This window comes from Schistocerca piceifrons, chromosome 4 (assembly GCF_021461385.2).
Source record: "Schistocerca piceifrons isolate TAMUIC-IGC-003096 chromosome 4, iqSchPice1.1, whole genome shotgun sequence".
In the NCBI taxonomy this organism is placed as follows: Eukaryota; Metazoa; Arthropoda; class Insecta; order Orthoptera; family Acrididae; genus Schistocerca; species Schistocerca piceifrons.
The window spans coordinates 384,168,339-384,187,912 of NC_060141.1; the positions used below are offsets into that span (position 1 = coordinate 384,168,339).

At 42.7% G+C, this 19,574-nt stretch overlaps 1 protein-coding gene across 1 annotated transcript in view; it reads right to left on the bottom strand.

Moving 5' to 3' along the window:
• LOC124795860 (protein nervous wreck) overlaps positions 1-19,574 on the bottom strand; it is a 737,145-nt gene that overhangs the window by 67,763 nt on the left and 649,808 nt on the right. The window contains exon 15 of the mRNA XM_047259941.1: positions 12,082-12,308. Coding sequence (XP_047115897.1) covers positions 12,082-12,308 — 227 coding nt within the window. The remainder of the gene's footprint in view (positions 1-12,081; positions 12,309-19,574) is intronic.

Genomic DNA, 19,574 nt, shown 5'->3' on the forward strand with positions numbered 1-19,574 from the left:
CCCCCCTCCTCCACCTTCGGTAATGCTGGAATTCAGTATGATGCTGGCCCACTATTAGCCTTGATGACAGCTTCCACTCTCGCAAGCATACGTTCAATCAGTCGTTGGAAGGTTTCTTGGGGAATTCCAGCCTATTCTTCACGAAGTACTGCACTGAAGAGAGGTATCGATGTCGGTCGGTGAGGCCTGGCACGAAATTGGCGTTCTAATACATCCCAAAGTTGTTCTATAGCATTCAGGTCAGGACTCTGTGCTAGCCAAACCATTACAGGAATGTTATTGTCGTGTAACCACTCCGCCACAGGCCGTGCATTATGAACAGGTACTCGATCGTGTTGAAAGATGCAGTCGCGATTCCCGAATTGCTCTTCAACAGTGGGAAGCAAGATGGTGCTTAAAACATGTATGCCTGTGCTGTGATACTGCTACTCAAAACAACAAGTGGTGCAAGCCCCCTCCATAATAAAGCACGACCACACCATAATACCACCGCCTCCGAATTTTACTGTTAGCGCTACACACTGTGGAAGATGACCTTCACCGGGCATTCGCCATACCCTCACCCTGCCGTCGGATCGCCTCATTGTGTACCGTGATTCGTCACTCCACACAACTTTTTTCCACTGTTCAATCGTCCAATGTTTAGGCTCATTACACCAAGCAAGGCGTCGTTTGGCATTTACCGGCGTGATGTGTGGCTTATGAGCAGCCGCTCGACCATGAAATCCAAGTTTTCTCACCAACCGCCTAACTTTCATAGTATTTACAGTGGATCCTGATGCAGTTTGGAATTCCTGTGTGATGGTCTAGATAGATGTCTGCCCATTACACATTACGACCCTCTTCAACTGTCGGCGGTCTCTGTCAGTCAACAGACGACGTCGCCCTGTACACTTTTGTGCTGTATATGTCCCTTCATGTTTCCACATTACTATCACATTGGAAACAGTGGACCTAGGGATGTTTAGGTGTGTGGAAATCTCGCTTACAGACGTATGACACTAGTGACATATTTTTGGATGTGTCCGAATACTTTCGATCACACAGTGAAGCTTTTGTGGATTGTGAGAAATACGTTCTAGTGGTGAGCTCTGAGTTGTGGGAAATTTCAGGAGAGTGTGGATTCCTCAACATTCAATAAGGTCCATGCAGAGTCTGTATGCTGATTATAGTTCCAAGATACGCGTTGGCTGAATCAGTAACTTGGAACGAAACGAATCAGACAAGTAGTGACACAAGGTTGTCTTTTATCACATAAACAATCATACACTGCCGGAAAAAAATAGTAGAGAAAGTGCTACAAATATGGTATACCATTTCGTTTTTCGTTCATAACTTTTTCAGTTTTTCACATTAAGCAAACATATTACCTTTAGCACATACTTTAGGATATATTTTAATGCTTACTCTATTTTCGAATACAAACTACGTTAGGAACTTTTCTAAATTAGGTTTAACACAATGTTTGACATTTTTGACACTTCAGATTGTAGGGTACAAATATGGAATAGTCTATTCGTTTCAAGCTTGTTAAAGGTGAAACAAATAATGGAAAACCTAATAATTCATTGTCAAAAAAACCCACGAAAAACATAATAACACAATAGAAAAACACACGAAATATATCATTTTCAGTTATTAAATTTATTACTCTAAGTCAGTGGTTCTCAAAGTGTGCGCCAGGGCGCACTGGAACGCCCTAAAACATTTACGGGTGCACTCTGCAATATTTTAGCAAAACATGTGGCCAAATATAAAAGATCATATAGCTACTCAATTTTATCCATTTCACGACAGGTATAGTACGGAAAGAGTCCTTAAGTTTTATCTGATAGTTCAGGTTGGTTAAGGAAACAAAGTGGGTTATTCCCCTTGTAGTGTCGACAGTATTCGGAACGTTTCATGCCGACTGTCTGCTCTCTTCCATTGCTGCTAATCTTAGTTATCTAACAGCAGCGGCTGTTTGGGAACTGGGCAAAGGCATTTCAAAATAATGACTGATGATAAAACAATCGCTGACCCATTGAGGGCAATCATTACACCCTCAAGAAGTGTAAGGAATTCTAGGAAAAGTGTAGCTCCCAATGGGCGAGAAAAATAATTATTCGGATGGCAGAATGATGCGATCTGGAGAAAAAGAATAGTCAGATAATTGTCACATTGATACAGTCATAACAATATGCAGTGGTGGGAGCGATTAATTCATTTAATAATGAATGTGACCGTATTTATAAATGTAACACTTCATCCGTGGTAAAGTTTGGCGTGGACAACTCAGTAACTTATTTCATGTTACAAAAAGTCTGCAGTTCAAGACTGCAACCGTGGACTGCAGGTTTCTTTCAACATAATGCTTCGTGGTCATTCATAATTAATAGATGCCTCAAATGCTGTTTTCTTAACTCCTTGCACTAGAACTGCATTACAACAGCCTTACCTTAATTTCACAATTTTTGATAGAAATAATGCGCTATAAGCGAACTCCTTTTCCTTGTGTCGCTCTCAAAGTTAGTAAATAAACATTGAGTTAATCCAAACTGTTGTCAAGCGTTAATGGTTTCTCGTCAGATCCAAACGTTCAGAATCAGGAGAAAACGGCGAAAAAATATTTGACAACTGACGGATTTTTTCGACGGAAACTCTTACGGATATTATCTGAGCAGGTCGTGGTTTTCTTTCGAAGTTGATTTGCCTATGGAAGTTTTTCTTTTATGGTGGTAGCCGTGTTTAAATTGAGCCTTGTGCACTAAGCATGTGATCACAAATTGTCCATAGAATTCGGAAGGTTTGGTATCGTTCCCAATGATTGCGAACCTATTCCATCTGACTCCGAGTGGCGCTGCAACAGCACGTAGGACGTGAATTGCACATTATTATTATTATTGGCCATTATGACCTATTTAGGTACCGCGACAGTGTATCAAAAAATTATAAGTAACATCCGCAGCCAGTCACTTTTTAATAATATTTTATTGCAAATGCATACCTTTCTGTTGGCAATACCATATTATTGAAAAGAGAAACTGGGACAGGAAATTATTTATGAGAGATGCTTATTGTTTGACCTCGAGCTGCCCTTGACTATAATAATTTCATTTCATGTTCTTTGCTACAGATGAGTAGCACATGTGAACATGATCGTCATTGTTCATGAAGCCTTGCTACTTCTGAGCGTCATTTCCGCTGTAGTTTAATGATCCAGCGGGTTCATGATAGAAGCTTCCATCAAGGTTAACGGAACTTGAAAATTATCGTTGGCAGCACTGTTAACTCACTGAGGCACAAAAATCCAGGACCAGAAGGAAAACACGATTCTATTGTTATGCGCTTGACTTTATCACAGTGCTTTCAGGTGATATGTCAGTAAAGCGCGAGAACTGAATCTTAAATGCAAAATACAATTGAATAAAATGGATAGATTTCTGCAAAACAAGGATGCTGTCGAAGAATCCTATTGCGGAAGTGAACAAACGCATAGTGCAAGTAAAAAAGTAGAACAGGGGCCTACTCGCCAATGAAAGCTACCTAAGCTGCGGTTTCACTTGGACTGGGAGTGAAGATTATCCTTTCCCACTATGCTTATTATGTGCGTATAAAATGGCAAATGAATTTCTGCTTCCTAGTAAACTGAGCAAACATTTTAAAACAATGCATTCACATTTGCCAGATAAACCTGTAGGCTATTTCAAAAGATTGTCTGAAGAGCAAACAAGGGCAGCAAATTCTTTTAAAAGTGTAATGTCTGTTTCTGATAAAGCTCCGTTAACTTCCTGCAAAGTCTCTGAACTAATAGCAAAGAGTATGAAAGCTCATACTATAGGTGAATCACTTATTTTGACTGGTTGAAAAAAAAAAATGGACATGAGGATGCTAGGAAATGAAGCAGCTATGAAAATAACCAATATGCCTTTGTCGAATGATACAGTTCACAGGCGTATTATAGAATTGTCCATTGATATTGAGAAAAATGTATGCAGTTATAAACTCAAGCAGTGAAACTTTGAATTACAAGTTGATGAATCAACAGACATCACCAACCACACGCAGCTCTTAGCATTGGTCCGTTTCATTAATCAAGATCAGATAGCAAATCAGTTTCTTTTTTGCATAGAATTAAGTGTATCTACTAATGGTGAGAACGTTTTCAACATTTTAAATAATTATCTTAATAAGTGGCAGCTAATATGCAAGTCGTATGTAGGCATTTGTACAGACGGCACCCCTTCAATTGCAGGCTGTGTTAAGGGTCTTATTTCTTTTGTAAAAAAGAACAAAACAAAATGGAGATGTTATAAATGAAGATGTTATCATAACTCACTGCTTTCTGCATGGGGACGCCTTAATAGCAAAAAACATTGGGAGAAAAACTGAGAGGAGTCTTAGAGCAAGTTGTTCGGATGGAAAATTTCATTAAAACAAGACCTGTCGAAACTCGTTTAGTCGAAAAACTTTTTATCGTAATGGAGTCAGAACACAGATGATTGCTTTTACACACAGAAGTGAGGTGGTTGTCGAGGGAGAAAATACTTAGCCGTGTGCATGAGTTATGACAAGAACTACTCCTCTTTTTCGAAGAAATGAAACATTAACATGTCTGAAATCTGCTTCGGAGTGAATTTTGGGTTACCAGATTGCAATATTTGGCCGATATAGTTCAACAGTTCAATATTGTGAACACTAGCATGGAAGGGAAAGGAGAAAATATCCTCACACCCAAACACAAAAGTAAAACGTTTCACAGAAAACTACAAATATGGAAAAGATAAGCTGTTCAAGGTAACCTGGAAATGTTACCGTTGGTAAGGAGCACGTGCATAAATTAAATACTTCCAATAGTAGTAGATAATTTAATAAGTTTAGAAGAGAAACTGAGTTCATATTTTCCATCCCTCAACGCTGAACAGTACGATTGGATTCGAAACCCATTCATGGATGCTTCAGGTGGTTCCGGCTTAACATTAACAGAAGAAAAACTGGCAGCTATATCTACTGATCGTGACTGATGATTAAGCATAAGGAATTGTCTCTTGAAGCATTTTGGATTTCTATAAAAGTAGAATATCTGTCGATATCTAAAAAGGCTTTACTTCAATTTTCGACGTCATATTTCTGTGAGTTAGGATTTTCTGCTCCCACCACAATTAAATGTAAAGAGAGAGGAACTCTTCAATGTATTGCCTAGGAAATGAGAGTTTGTCTTTCAAATGTATCTCCAAACACTGAAGAAATCGCGAGGACACATCAGGCTCATGTTTCTCATAAACACTAGAAAGAGTAGGCGTAAGGTACATTTCATTTGTATTGCATTATTAGTTTTCTCTATAATTTGAATTAATCGTTAGTTTTATTGCATTATTTCGTTTCAATACGTTTCACTTAATAGTTTCTCTTGCCTTTCGTGTTGACAGGGTAGGAGGCAACACGGCGCTCGGCCGTCGCGTTTGGGTGACAATTGTGCTTCATGAATCTCTCACGTTTTTACACAAAAATTATTTGTTCATATTGTGATAATGTATTTTATCAATATAATTTGGATTTTCTGTAGTCTGGACGCGAAATTCAAAATAAAATGTCTTAATTGTCATTTTATCACAATTTTTATATCCTGTATTGACTGTTGTAAAATGTGTATATAGTGCGCCCACAATTATTTGCGGCCTTTTAAGAGCACCCGAAGCTCAAAACGTTTGAGCACCACTGCTCTAAGTAATTTCGTTGCAGAAATCACACAGGTATCGTCCTTTACCGTAACCTGCACATCCAGTGTGCGCCCACATTTCTCTCATTAGACACATAATCCTTTCTTCCTCTGCCTCGTAATGCGAAATTTACCTGAGTGGGTACACTGCTGTCCAGAACGTTGCTGAGGGTGGACGAATCATCTCTCACACTAAAGGCATCATCCTCAATACCAGATGATTCGCAGTTCCTAGTCTTTGGCGGCCTCTGATTCTTTGTCTCCGGTTTATTTTTTGCTGTCGACGGTACTTCAAGAGCTCTCTTGTATGTAGACAAGGTTAGGACCGCTGAAGGACCTGTTTTTCTTACCCTAGTGCCTGGCCTCTTCGTTATTTGTGCAATGGATAAGATTTGCCAATGTGTAATTTCAGATGTGGCTACAGATGTTCCTCCCTCGACTTCAACATTAGCCTTTCCACATTTAGAAGGCACAGCTCCTGCAGATGGTTTATTGACTGGATCATTGGCTAAATTCTAAATTATTCCTTCAATGCAGGCAGTGAAATCTGCAACCGTGAAAATATGAGGGTTTAATGGGTGTATTCCTGTCACCCTAAACCCATTGACTGCTGTCTTCCCTGTCTGGCACTTAAGGTAGGCCTTCCCATTCAGTTCGGCGATATCCATGTTTTTTAATGGACGTGCATTTTCCATCATCCATACGTGTACTGGCTTCCGCAGAATGCACAATAATGAACCCTTCGGCCCCACTACTTCAATTGCGGCCAAAGATTCGCAAGCAACATTGTCCTATACGCCCGACAGTGAACTCATAAAAGAGCCCATTAAAAACTTAATGAGATTCTCACCAATACCTTTACATTTGAAGATAATTTTTGTGTAAACAAAAGCTATGTGCTTTAGGCAATCATCAAAGACATTGTGATACCAAACAGCCAGATTCGCCTCCTTTGATATAGTTAAACAGTATAAATCATATCAGTAAAAGAAACAATCTTATTAATTAAAAATAACTTTCTTGGATATGAGAAGATCAGGCTACCTGACATTTATGAGCTTCACATAACTACTTCAACCTTAAGAGCAAATTTTATGAACAGGAACATGACCTTGTAATGGAGAGTTGCCTATCTAGTTTGCTAACCAACATTTACATATATCGCTTACAAGCAACACTTTTCAGAGGCAACACGACAACAACAAAAAATCATATTATACAAACACTACGTGAATGACACCCTTACGTTAGTTGAAGGAACAGTGGAAGAAAATGATCAATTTGCACGAGAGCTTAACAAACTACACCAAAACATAATGGCATAAATTTCTTGGATCTAAATATTACTAAATATAGCGATAAACATAAATATAAAATAATCAGAAAACTCAGTACAATGGCTGACACAGTCAACAGCTCGTCATGTTACCCAGAGTAACACAAAATGGCATGTTATAGGGCAGCAATCAAGAGAATGGAAAAACTCTCTTTGGATGCTGAAGATAAACTACAAGAACTAAAAACGATCAAGCTAATAGCCCACAGTAGTGGGTATAGCTCTTACACCATCACTAAATTTCACAACAGAATTAACAATAAATACAGTAATAAAGATGGCTGTAAGTCCAAATCAAACCACTTATCACCAATAGTTGTTCAAACTCTGTGAAACATGTCTGCACACCATTGATTAGTATAGTGTTACATCAGATTGAAAACTTACTACGTGCCAAAAACATCAATATTAGTTTTTCCACAAACAATAAAATGAAAGACAAAATTATACATAACTTAAACTTATAAAATGAAGTAGACCGCTATTACAGCCTTTGTGGTGTCACCGCCAGACACCACACTTGCTAGGTGGTAGCCTTTAAATCGGTCGCGGTCCGTTAGTATACGTCGGACCCGCGTGTCGTCACTATCAGTGATTGCAGACCGGGCGCCGCCACACGGCAGGTCTAGAGAGACTTCCTAGCACTCGCCCCAGTTGTACAACCGGCTTTGCTAGCGATGGTTCACTGACAAGATACGCTCTCATTTGGCGAGACGATAGTTAGCATAGCCTTCAGCTACGTCATTTGCTACGACCTAGCAAGGCGCCATTACCAGTTACTGTTGATACTGTGATTAATGTACCTTCAAGAGCGATGTTCACCATTTATGGATTAAAGTTAAGTATTCCACCAGCTACGTCCGTTTTTTCTAAATTCTAATTTCCTTGTCCTGTTCCAGACCTCACGCCAGCCTGCCTGAGCTTAAACGCGTGCCGTTCGGCTTCCTCTAGTAACCCGGTGTTGGCTCTCCTGCCAACCCACAACAGCCTTTGTAAACTAAATTGTGCTGTGTGTCCTAAATTTTACATTGGCCAAACTGGTAGGTCTTTCAACATACGATACCGCGAACACAGGGATGCTGTCCGTCTCAACAACCTAAATAAGCCAAACTGCGCTTCTGACTTGTTCCAGCATGGAAACACAGAGTTAAGCAGTGAATAAAACTTAGGGGTATTACGCTTTGCCGTAAAAGGAGTTCATATGAATTTGTACAAGGAACTAGAAATATACAACCGCATCCACAGTAAACCTGACTGCAGCCTGAATGATCAGTTCAATTAAAAAACAAAATGTACTTAAAAAATTTCATACAATTTCTATAATTTGAAATGAAAGAAATGATAATTAATTTTTCGAAAGAAAATTCTTCTTTGGGCATTACCAACATTTTTCAAACCTAAACAATTAATGCTTTTGTATGTCCATCCTTGTGACTGGAGATCTGTGGGACCTTAGCCGTTCACTTACGAAAGAAACTGAAATACCTAAAACCGTCCTTATGATGTCATTTACTGAATGGCTACCAGTTTCAGTGCTTCAGTGCACCATCTTCAGAGTTTAGCCGATGCCTAGAGGGTTAAAACCATCCGTATACACGATGCATCAGTAAGAAATTGAAACACTTACAGCCGTCCTTATGATGTCATTTATTGTATGGCTACGAGTTTCAGTGGTTCAATGCACCTTAGCTGATGTCGATAGGGTTAACACCATCCGCATGCACGATGAATCAGTGACCAACATCTGTAATGGTTTTCGCAGACTGCCTGTAATCGTGATGATGTCTCTACAACCATCAACTATCAACTAACTTGATAGTTGACGGTTGGAGAGACAACTAGAAAATGGCAGCATGAGGAAGGCTTTGGGTGTTTCATTTTCTTACATAAATGTGTAACCGTATAAAATTATCTGTACTACGTAGAAGTACCTTCGCAATTACTCAAGAAGTGTGCCATATCTGTACACATATCACGTTCTTTGGCACATCTTATCAGTAGCCGATGTGTATGCCATCTTGTATTTAGCAGTTCATTGATCAGCACGGATCGCAAAGGAAGATCAAATCTCTGCCTTATAATATGTAAATGGGATCTTTTTAATGAAGTATGCAGTTATAGAGCGTATGTACAGAAGCCCCAAAGAAACTGGTATAGGCATGCTTAATCACAACAGAGATATGTAAACAAGTGGTTCAAATGGCTCTAAGCACTATGGGACTTAACATCGGAGGTCATCAGTCCCCTAGACTTAGAACTACTTAAACCTAACTAACCTAAGGGCATCACACACATCCATGCCCGAGGCAGGATTCGAACCTGCGACCGTAGCAGCAGCGCGGTTCCGGACTGAAGCGCCTAGAACCGCTCGGCCACAACGGCCGGCTAGATATGTAAACAGGCAGAATTCGGCGCTGCGTATATAAGCCACAACAAGAGTCTGGTACAGTTGTCAGATCGGTTGCTGCTGCTACAATGACAGCTTATCAAGATTTAAGTGAGTTTGAATGTGGTATTATAGTCGGCGCACGAGCGATGGGACACAGCATCTCCGAGATAGCGATGAAATGGGTATTTTCCCCTACGACCCTTTCACGAGTGTACGTAAATATCAGGAATTCGGTATAATATCAAATCCCTAACATCACTGCAGCCGGGAATAGATCCTGCAAGAACGGGAACAACGACGACTGAAGACAATCGTTCAGCGTGACGGAAGTGCAATCCTTAGTGCAAATTGCTGCATATTTCAATGGTGCATGATCAATAAGCGTCAGCGTGCGAACCATTCAATGAATCATCATCAATATGGGTTTTCGGAACCGAAGGACCACTCGTGCACCCTTGATGACTACGCAACTCAAAGCTTTACGCCTCGCCGTGGCCCGTCAGCACTGACATTGGACTGTTGATGACTGGAAACGTGTTACATGGTCGGGCGAGTCTCGTTTCAAATTGTATCTGTACGGGTACAGAGGCAACATCATGACCCAATGGACCCTGACCTGTCGGAGTGGCCGAGCAGTTCTAGGCGCTACAGTCTGGAACCGCGCGACCGCTACGGTCGCAGGTTTGAATCCTGCCTCGGGCATGGATTTGTGCGATGTCCTTAGGTTAGTCAGGTTTAAGTAGTTCTAAGTTCTAGGGGACTGATGACCTCAGCAGTTAAGTCCCATAGTGCTCAGAACCATTTGAGCCAATGGACCCTGTATGTCAGCTGAGGACTGTTCAAGCTTCTGAAGGCTCTGTAATGTTGTGGGGCATGTGCAGATGGAGTGATATAGGACCCCTGACACATGACACGTACGTAAGCTTACTGTCTGATCACCTCCATCCATTCACCTCCATAGTGCATTCCGGCATTGTGCAGTTCCAGCAGGATAGTGCGACACCCCACACATCCAGAATTGCTACAGAGTGACTCCAGGAACACTCTTCTGAGTTTAAACGCATCCGCTGGCCACCAAACTCCCCAGACATGAACATAATTGATCATATTTGGAATGCCTTGCAACGTGCTGTTCAGAAGAGATCGCACTCCCTCGTACTCTTATTCGGATTTATGGATACTACTGCAGGATTCATGGTGTCAGTTCCCTCCAGCACTACTTCAGACATTAGTCGAGTCCATGCCACGTCCTCCTACGGCACTTCTGCGTGCCCGCTGGGGCCGTACACCATATTAGGTACGTGTGCCAGTTTCTTTGGCTCTTCAGTGTATAAATGCAAAATTATGTAACCACAAAAACCTGCGTTATACTTTAGGACACAAATGTAAAACTTGCAAAGAAGTCTACGCTACTGTTTGATGATGGGCGCAGGCCTGAAACTAATAACAGTACAAAATAACAATTAAAAAAAAGACTTGTGGCTGCTTGCTGTATTTCCTACAGTGTAATAAACTTTAGTCTCTCCCTCAAGGCGTTACCAGTGTTTTGCGTTGCCGAATGTCCTGCGATATGTTACCCGTCTGCATTTGGGAGATCCGTACGTACCACTTTTTTTTCTTTTCTTTTTTCATTTGCTGCTTGCCAAATAAGCCTGCTGCCTGTATAAAAAAGCGGGCTGTACTACTGCAGTTGGTCTCTTAGCCGTCACATCAGTAACTCAGTGTCAAGAACAAGGGAAAATCCACATAGTAATGAACATAGACCCATCAAACCTCCACATACTGATCTAATACATATACGAACTTGAGTTACTGATGTCCCGTTGCCCGTGTCCCGCCCCGTGGGGGCGGACCAAGTACAGTGTCAGGCAGTTTTAGTCAACAACTGAGCAGCATTTAATAATTAGCAAAGAAAAAGAAAATACAAACAAACATACTTATAATTTTAAATATTAATAATACAAAATAATCTTTAATTATCATAATTTGAAGTATACCAACTCATAAATACAAAAAACAAAGTGATATTTACTAAGTATCCCTACACCAACAAGGCCATGAGAAGAAAACCTCGGAACATTCCTCGAGCCTTACCACTCTTGGCTTCGTACTAAATACTAGTTCTCGTATCGTGTGTCCATGTCCAACATCTAGTGGTTAATACATCTTTTTTTTGTGCATGTGTGTGTTGTGATGCTGGTGTGAGGGGCAGGGCTCGGAATGATATCATCGAGCAATGGCCCTCTCACCAGCAATATTCTACCCTATTCTATATCTAAACATACTCTAATGCCATTCATATTTAGCATTCAATACTACTACACATTGCCACATATAATTACAGTTTTTTACGTAAATTTATACAAAGTTTTACAACAAAATGTTACAGGTGTGAATCAGTTAAATTATCCAGCTCTGTGTCTGTATCATTATCAGTAATATGATCATCGAGTTCCTCAGTACTGCTATCATTAGTTGAAGATCTCCGTCCTCTCTGTCTGTGTCTCCATGATCTCCCTCTATTGAACTCAGCTTGTAATTGTCTGCTATATTATTTAATTCTGTCCATTTATCTGGGACCCTAGTGGAGTTGTAGATATTAAACTGTCTCAAATCTGATTGTCGTATATGTGAATGTAACACACAAGAAATACGTACCGTGTAGTTGTAGAGTGCGATGCACTTGAAGGTCTGCCCCGGCGGGAAGATGCGTGGCTCGGCGTCCTGTGCGCTCATGGCCTCCGCGTCGTGCTCCGTGCCGGCAGAGTCCGCCCCCGCGGACGGGGGCGGCTCGCTGTCGTCGGGCGGCCCCCAGTCCACGTTGGTGGGGTCGTCCCAGCCCGCCGTCAGCTGCTCCAGCCGCTGCCGCTCCGCCTCCACCATGGCTGTCAAAGCGAGGCCTCTAAAGTCTACCGGCACCCAACAGGGCACGAGAGAGCGCAGGCGCGTGGCCAGAAGCCAGTACGTGGAGTGCAGCTCTACAGCAGTGCAAGCCATTGGCAACAGCAACTGGGGTAATACCGAATGGTTTTAATTAAACTTTCCCTATTTAACACGCCATAAATGGAAACAAATTACCGTTCGATGGCTATACTTGGTAGCGTTAACATCAAGGACATTGGGAAGAGAAATAATGCAGATTCAGTTCATTTGAAACACTTTTAATGTGCTGCTACGGTACATCATACCATTACATACCGGTATCATTATTGCTACAAAAGGGGCTCAATATCCAGACACTCTGGGATGATGAAACAGAGGAGGACACGCGTAAAGCTGATATACTAAACACCTTTTTCCAAAGCTGTTTCACAGAGGAAGACCGCACTGCAGCTCCTTCTCTAAATCCTCGCACGAACGAAAAAATGGCTGACATCGCAATAAGTGTCCAAGGAATAGAAAAGCAACTGGAATCACTCAACAGAGGAAAGTCCTACTGGACCTGACGGGATACCAATTCGATTCTACACAGAGTACGCGAAATAACTTGCCCCCTCCTAACAGCCGTGTACCGCAAATCTCTAGAGGAATGGAAGGTTCCAAATGATTGGAAAAGAGCACGGGTAGTCCCAGTTCTCAAGAAGGGTCGTCGAGCAGATGCGCAAAACTGTAGGCCTATAGATCTGTTGTAGAATTTTAGAACATGTATTTTGCTCGCGTATCACGTCATTTCTGGAAACCCAGAATCTCCTCTGTAGGAATTAACATGGATTCCGGAAACAGCGATCGTGTGAGACCCAACTCGCTTTATTTGTTCATGAGACCAAGAAAATATTAGATACAGGCTCCCAGGTAGATGCCATTTTCCTTGACTTCCGGAAGGCGTTCGATACAGTTCCGCACTGTCGCCTGATAAACAAAGTAAGAGCCTATGGAATATCACACCAGCTGTGTGGCTGGATTGAAGAGTTTTTAGCAGACAGAACACAACATGTTGTTATCAATGGAGAGACGTCTACAGACTTTAAAGTAACCTCTGGCGTACCACAGCGGAGTGTTATGGGACCATTCCTTTTCACAATATATATAAATGTCCTAGCAGATAGTGTCGAAAATTCCATGCGGCTTTTCGCGGATGGTGCTATAGTATAAAGAGAAGCTGCAGCATTAGAAAATTGCAGCGAAATGCAGGAAGATCTGAACCGGATAGGCACTTGGTGCAGGGAGTGGCAACTGACTCTTAACATAGACAAATGTAGTTTATTGCGAATGCATAGAAAGAAGGATCCTTTATTGTATGATTATATGATAGCGGAACAAACACTGGTAGCAGTTACTTCTGTAAAACATCTGGGAGTATGCGTACGAAACGATTTGAAGTGGAAAAATCATATAAAATTAATTGTTGGTAAGGCGGGTTCAAATGGCTCTGAGCACTATGGGACTTAACATCTATGGTCATCAGTCCCCTAGAACTTAGAACTACTTAAACCTAACTAACCTAAGGACATCACACAACACCCAGTCATCACGAGGCAGAGAAAATCCCTGACCCCGCCGGGAATCGAACCCGGGAACCCGGGCGTGGGAAGCGAGAACGCTACCGCACGACCACGAGCTGCGGACAAGGTAAGGCGGGTGCCAGGTTGAGATTCATTGGGAGAGTCCTTAGAAAATGTAGTCCATCAACGATGGAAGTGGCTTACAAAACACTCGTTCGACCTATACTTGAGTATTGCTCATCAGTGTGGGATCCGTGCCAGGTCGGGTTGACAGAGGAGATAGAGAAGATCGAAAGAGGAGCGGCGCGTGTCGTCACAGGGTTATTTGGTAACAGTGATAGCGTTACGGAGATGTTTAGCAAACTCTAGTGGCAGACTCTGCAAGAGAGGCGCTCTGCATCGCGGTGTAGCTTGCTGTCCAGGTTTCGAGAGGGTGCGTTTCTGGATGAGGTATCGAATATATTGCTTCCCCCTACTTATACCTCCCGAGGAGATCACGAATGTAAAATTAGAGAGATTCGAGCCCGCACGGAGGCTTTCCGGCAGTCGTTCTTCCCGCGAACTGTACGCGACTGGAACAGAAAAGGGAGGTAATGACAATGGCATGTAAAGTGCCCTCCGCCACACACCGTTGGGTGGCTTGCGGAGTATAAATGTAGAAGTAAATGTAGAATATGCCATCCATCAGTGTCCAGAAGTGTATGAAAGCGCGGGATTGCATCTTGCACAGCGGATCGAAGCATGTCCGTATGCATGCTGGCTACCTGATATGCTGCCCTTCAGATCAGCAATTGTGTGAACATTCCCCTGGTAAACCCTGTCCTTCAGGTAGCCCCACAACCAGAAAACACAGGGAGTGAGATAAGGTTGTCGTGCTGGACTAGAATTTGGAAACGATCGGCTGATAATTTGATTGTTCCCAAATGTGTTTCGGAGAAGCAGGTGAACTTTACGATCGATGTGCCGTGGGGCAACGTCTTACATGAAAACTATTCAGCTGAATGCGTCTCTATCCTGCAGGGCTAATATGATATGCTGTCGAAGCATATCGCAGTAACGTTGGCCAGTCACACTGGATGTTTCGGTCCTTGAGCGCCAACCTGTTCAGAAATGAGTGGGCCGATGATGAACGTAGCCGTGAAGCCACATCATAGGGTGACACGTACATCATACAGAGGAACTTCATGCAGAGTGACTGGAGGTGAAGATCCCCACACTCGGCATTTCTGTATGTCATAGAAAAATTAACTTCGTCTGTCCATAGGATGGTCCAGGGCCAGCCTTCATCACCTTCAATCCTTGCGAGAAAGTCGAGAGTGAAGTCAACACGTCGTTGTGCGTCCTGTGGTGCAAGCCGCTGTACGATATGGATCTAGTACAGATACATTTGAGAATAGTTCGAAGCACCTTCAGTACAGTGAACCACGGGATGTGACGCAGCACGTGCGCTGCCTGACGATCGGGAATTTCGCGCAGCATTGTCTGCCATAGCAACAGCGATTTCATCAACCGCCTGTGGTGCAACTGGTCGTCGGCCTCTTCGCGGAGCGACGCCCAGTTCTCCAGCTGATTAAACTACATCATGCTCCTCACAGTAGGTGGAGGAAAAGGATCCTACCGTAATCCTTTCAGCCGGAGATATTCTCGAAGGAAGCTACAGCATTACTGTTGTTTTAATAATAGAGCTTCACCAATATTGCCCTGCTCCTTTTGTCCAAGCTCATGGTTCAAATGGCTCTGAACGCTATGGGACTTAACATCTATAGTCATCAGTCCCCTAGAACTTAGAACTACTTAATCCTAACTAACCTAAGGACATCACACACATCCATGCTCGAGGCAGGATTCGAACCTGCGACCGTAGCAGTCGCGCGGCTCCAGACTGAGCGCCTAGAACCGCCAGACCACCGCGGCCGGCTCCAAGCTCATGTTGGCTCGTCAAGAAGTGCACTAGGACTGGTCAGGTGTGTGAGACTATGAATCAAGATGACTGATCACGACATATGGTGGGCATTGTTGGAAGTGGACGGCGAATCTGTGTCGCATGGAAATCATGCACCCCATACTCTTGACATTAGTGCTACCAAGTTTGGTACACGTACGGTAACTAGTGCCCGTGTAATAACGTATTAAATAGAGAAAGTTTAGTTGTAGCCGCGCGGCAGTGAGGTGACTAAAGCAATAGGACAGAGATATGTGCACATACAGATGGCGGTAGCATTGCATACACAAGGTATAAAAGGGTAATGCATTGGGTGGAACCGTCATTTGTACTCCGGTGATTCACACGAAAAGCTTTCCAATATTGTTAAGGCCGCAGGACGGTTTTTAACAGACTTTTAGCACGGGATGATAGCTTGAGCTAGACGCAAGGGACATTCCACTTCGAATATTGCTAGGGAACTCAATATTCCGTGATCCACACTGTCAGGAATAGGCCGAGAATATCAACAGGCATTACGTCTTGCCGTGGACAACGCAGTAGTCGACGGTCTTCACTTAACGACCGAGAGCAGCGGCTTGTCATTGATAACAGACAAGCATCACTGCGTGAAATAACTGCAAAAATCAATGAGGGTCGTAAGACTAACGTATCCGTTAGGACAGTGTGATGGAATTTGGTCTTAATGGGCTATGGCAGCAGAAGACCGACCCGAGTGTCTTTGCTGACAGCACATCGTCTGCAGCGCGTCTCCTGCGCTCGTGACCATATCGGTTGGACCCTAAACCGTGGCCTAGTCAGATGAGTCCCGATTTCAGTCAGTAAGAGCTGATGGTAGGGTTAGAGTGGGGCGCAGACCCCATGAAGCCATGGACAAAATTTGTGAATAAGGCCTGTGCAAGCTGGTGGTGGCTGCATAATGATGTGGGCTGGAAATGGTTATGTTCCGCTACTTGGAGACCATTTACAACCATTCATGGACTTCATGTTCCCAAACTACGACGGCGTTTTTATCGGCGACGCTGCACCATGTCACCGGGCCACAGTTGTTCACGACTGATCTGAAGAACATTCTGAACAGTTCGAGCGAATGAAATGGCTACGCAGATCGCCCGACATCAGTCGCATAGAGGATTTATGGGATAAACTTGAGAGGTCAGTATGTGCACAAAATCCTGCACGGCAACACTTTCGCTGTTATGGACGGCTACAGAAGCAGCGCGGCTCAATATTTCTGCAGGGGACTCCCAACGACTTGTTGATTCCATCCCACGTCGAAGCGCTGCGCTATGTCGTGCTAGATGAGGTCCGACACGATATTAGGAGATATCCATTCACTTTAGTCACCTCAGTGTAAAACCGTAACAAAAGTAAGGGAGAAAGGTCCACCTGTCTGATGGTTCCGCCAAATGTAATTCGAGGCCGCAGTAAGGAGCATTTTTCATTAGACTGCATCCCATGCGCTATAATACTCGTAGATACAAACAACTCTCCTGCCATCGCGTTTGATAGTTTACCAAATTTCTTTGTGATGAATGCATAAAAGAATCAGGTTACCTTCCGTTTAGAAGGCCATTGCACGCAGCGACTGTTGTATTGACTTGTAAATAATAGATTTCAGCTATCAGTCGTCATTTTTTAATTTTATTGGCAGATCTAGATTTCAGCTAGAAACTAGCCATTCTCAATGCACTATCATTTTTGATCAATGCATGTAATGATCAAAAATGATAGTGCATTGAGAATGGCTAGTCTCTAGCTGAGATCTAGATCTGCCAATAAAGTTTAAAAAGGACGACTGATAGCTCAAATCTATTATTTACAAGTATAATAGAGTAGTAGCATTCAATACACCGCAGTGGCCTATTCAACTTACGAATTCTCCTTGCATCCGAAAAGTAATGAGAAAGGTGATAATTGCTGTGGCAAGAATGTGCATCAATCACGGAACAAAGCCTTTCCACCCACATTGGATAAGGAGGCAAAGACTATCAGAAGAATGAAGAAGGAGGTATAACGACTACCCGTTCTTCTGCAGGTTTTCCGAAAGTCAGTAGAATCGATTACTGGTAAAACTAGCCTAGATGGAAATACTGTGGCTGTGATTGCTGCAGTTTACTTTACAATGGAGATGTAAACTTACATTTTAAGTCAAACGTCTAGGGCTGATAAACCACGTCACAGGTAATAGCTTTTATTTGAGACGAAATGTTCGTCGGCGCTTCCTGGAGACGCCAAGTGTCCTTTTATATTCATCACTGATTGTTATAGTGTGTCTGTTTATATAGTGTCTGAATCGTCTCAGTACAATGACACTGTCACGGACGATTACAGTTCTAGTAAACGTTACGAAATAGGTTCGCATTCTGTGATTATGCATTGAAGTCAGCTGTTTGTGAAATATGAAAATTTGTGCCGGTCCGGGATTCGAACCCGAATCTCTCGCTTAATGCGAGTGATCGCCTTAATCATTTCGGTTACACGAGCACACTTCCAGGACTGATCAAAAATTCCATATAAAACGTCAATATTTGAAATTTCTTTTACTTATCCCCTCAGTTTTGGCATTTCATTACCCCACCTCAGGCCTCCAGACCGACGTGTCGGAAGAATCCAATCTCATGTACATGTTAGTCTAACAGTCTGCAATTGATGAACGAATGGATCGCGTTGTTGTAAAAGTACATCTACATCTACATGGATACTCTGCAAATCACATTTAAGTGCCTGGCAGAGGGTTCATCGAACCACCTTCACAATTCTCTACTATTCCAATCTCGTATAGCACGCGGAAAGAATGAACACCTATATCTTTCCGTACGAACTCTGATTTCCCTTATTTTATCGTGGTGATCGTTCCTCCCTATGAAGGTCGGCGTCAACAAAATATTTTCGCATTCGGAGGAGAAAGTTGGTGATAGGGATTTCGTGAGAAGATTCCGTTGCAACGAAAGACTCCTTTCTTTTAATGATGTCCAGCCCAAATCGCGTATAATTTCTGTGACACTCTCTCCCATTACAATGAAATGAACACCCTTAGCTGCTTACAGGCGTTTCGCGGGAGGCGTGCCAGAGATAAATCCCTGCAGTCACGCTATCCTCTGTGTCCTCGGTGGCTCAGATGGACACAGCGTCTGCCATGTAAGCAGGAGATCCCGGGTTCGAGTCCCGGTCGGGGCACACATTTTCATCTTTCCCCGTTGACGTATGTCAACGCCTGTAAGCAGCTAAGGGTGTTCATTTCATTGTAATTTCATTCTAACGAGCTGCTTGGTCACCGATGGTATCTGTTCTTTCGGACATGTCAGAAAGAACAGATACCATCTTAGTAAATACTCTATCCCATATTTCGCGGTAATACAAAACATGCTGGCCTTCTTTGAACTTTTTAGATGTACTCCGTCAATTCTATCTGGTAAGGATCCCACACCGCGCAGCAGTAATCTAAAAGAGAACGGACAAGCGTAGTGTAAGCAGTCTCCTTAGTAGGTCTGTTACATTTTCTAAGTGTCCTGCCAATAAAACGCAGTTTTTGGTTAGCCTCCACACAACATTTTCTATGTGTTTCATCCAATTAAAGTTGCTCGTAATTGTAATACCTAGGCATTTAGTTGAATTTATGGCTTTTAGATTAGACTGATTTATCGTGTAGCCGAGGTTTAACGAGTTCCTTTTAGCACAGATATTAATTACTGAATGCTGGCCCCTATTCCGATTGCACATGAGATTCGAGTCTTACAAAACATCGGTCAGGGGGCCTGAAGAAG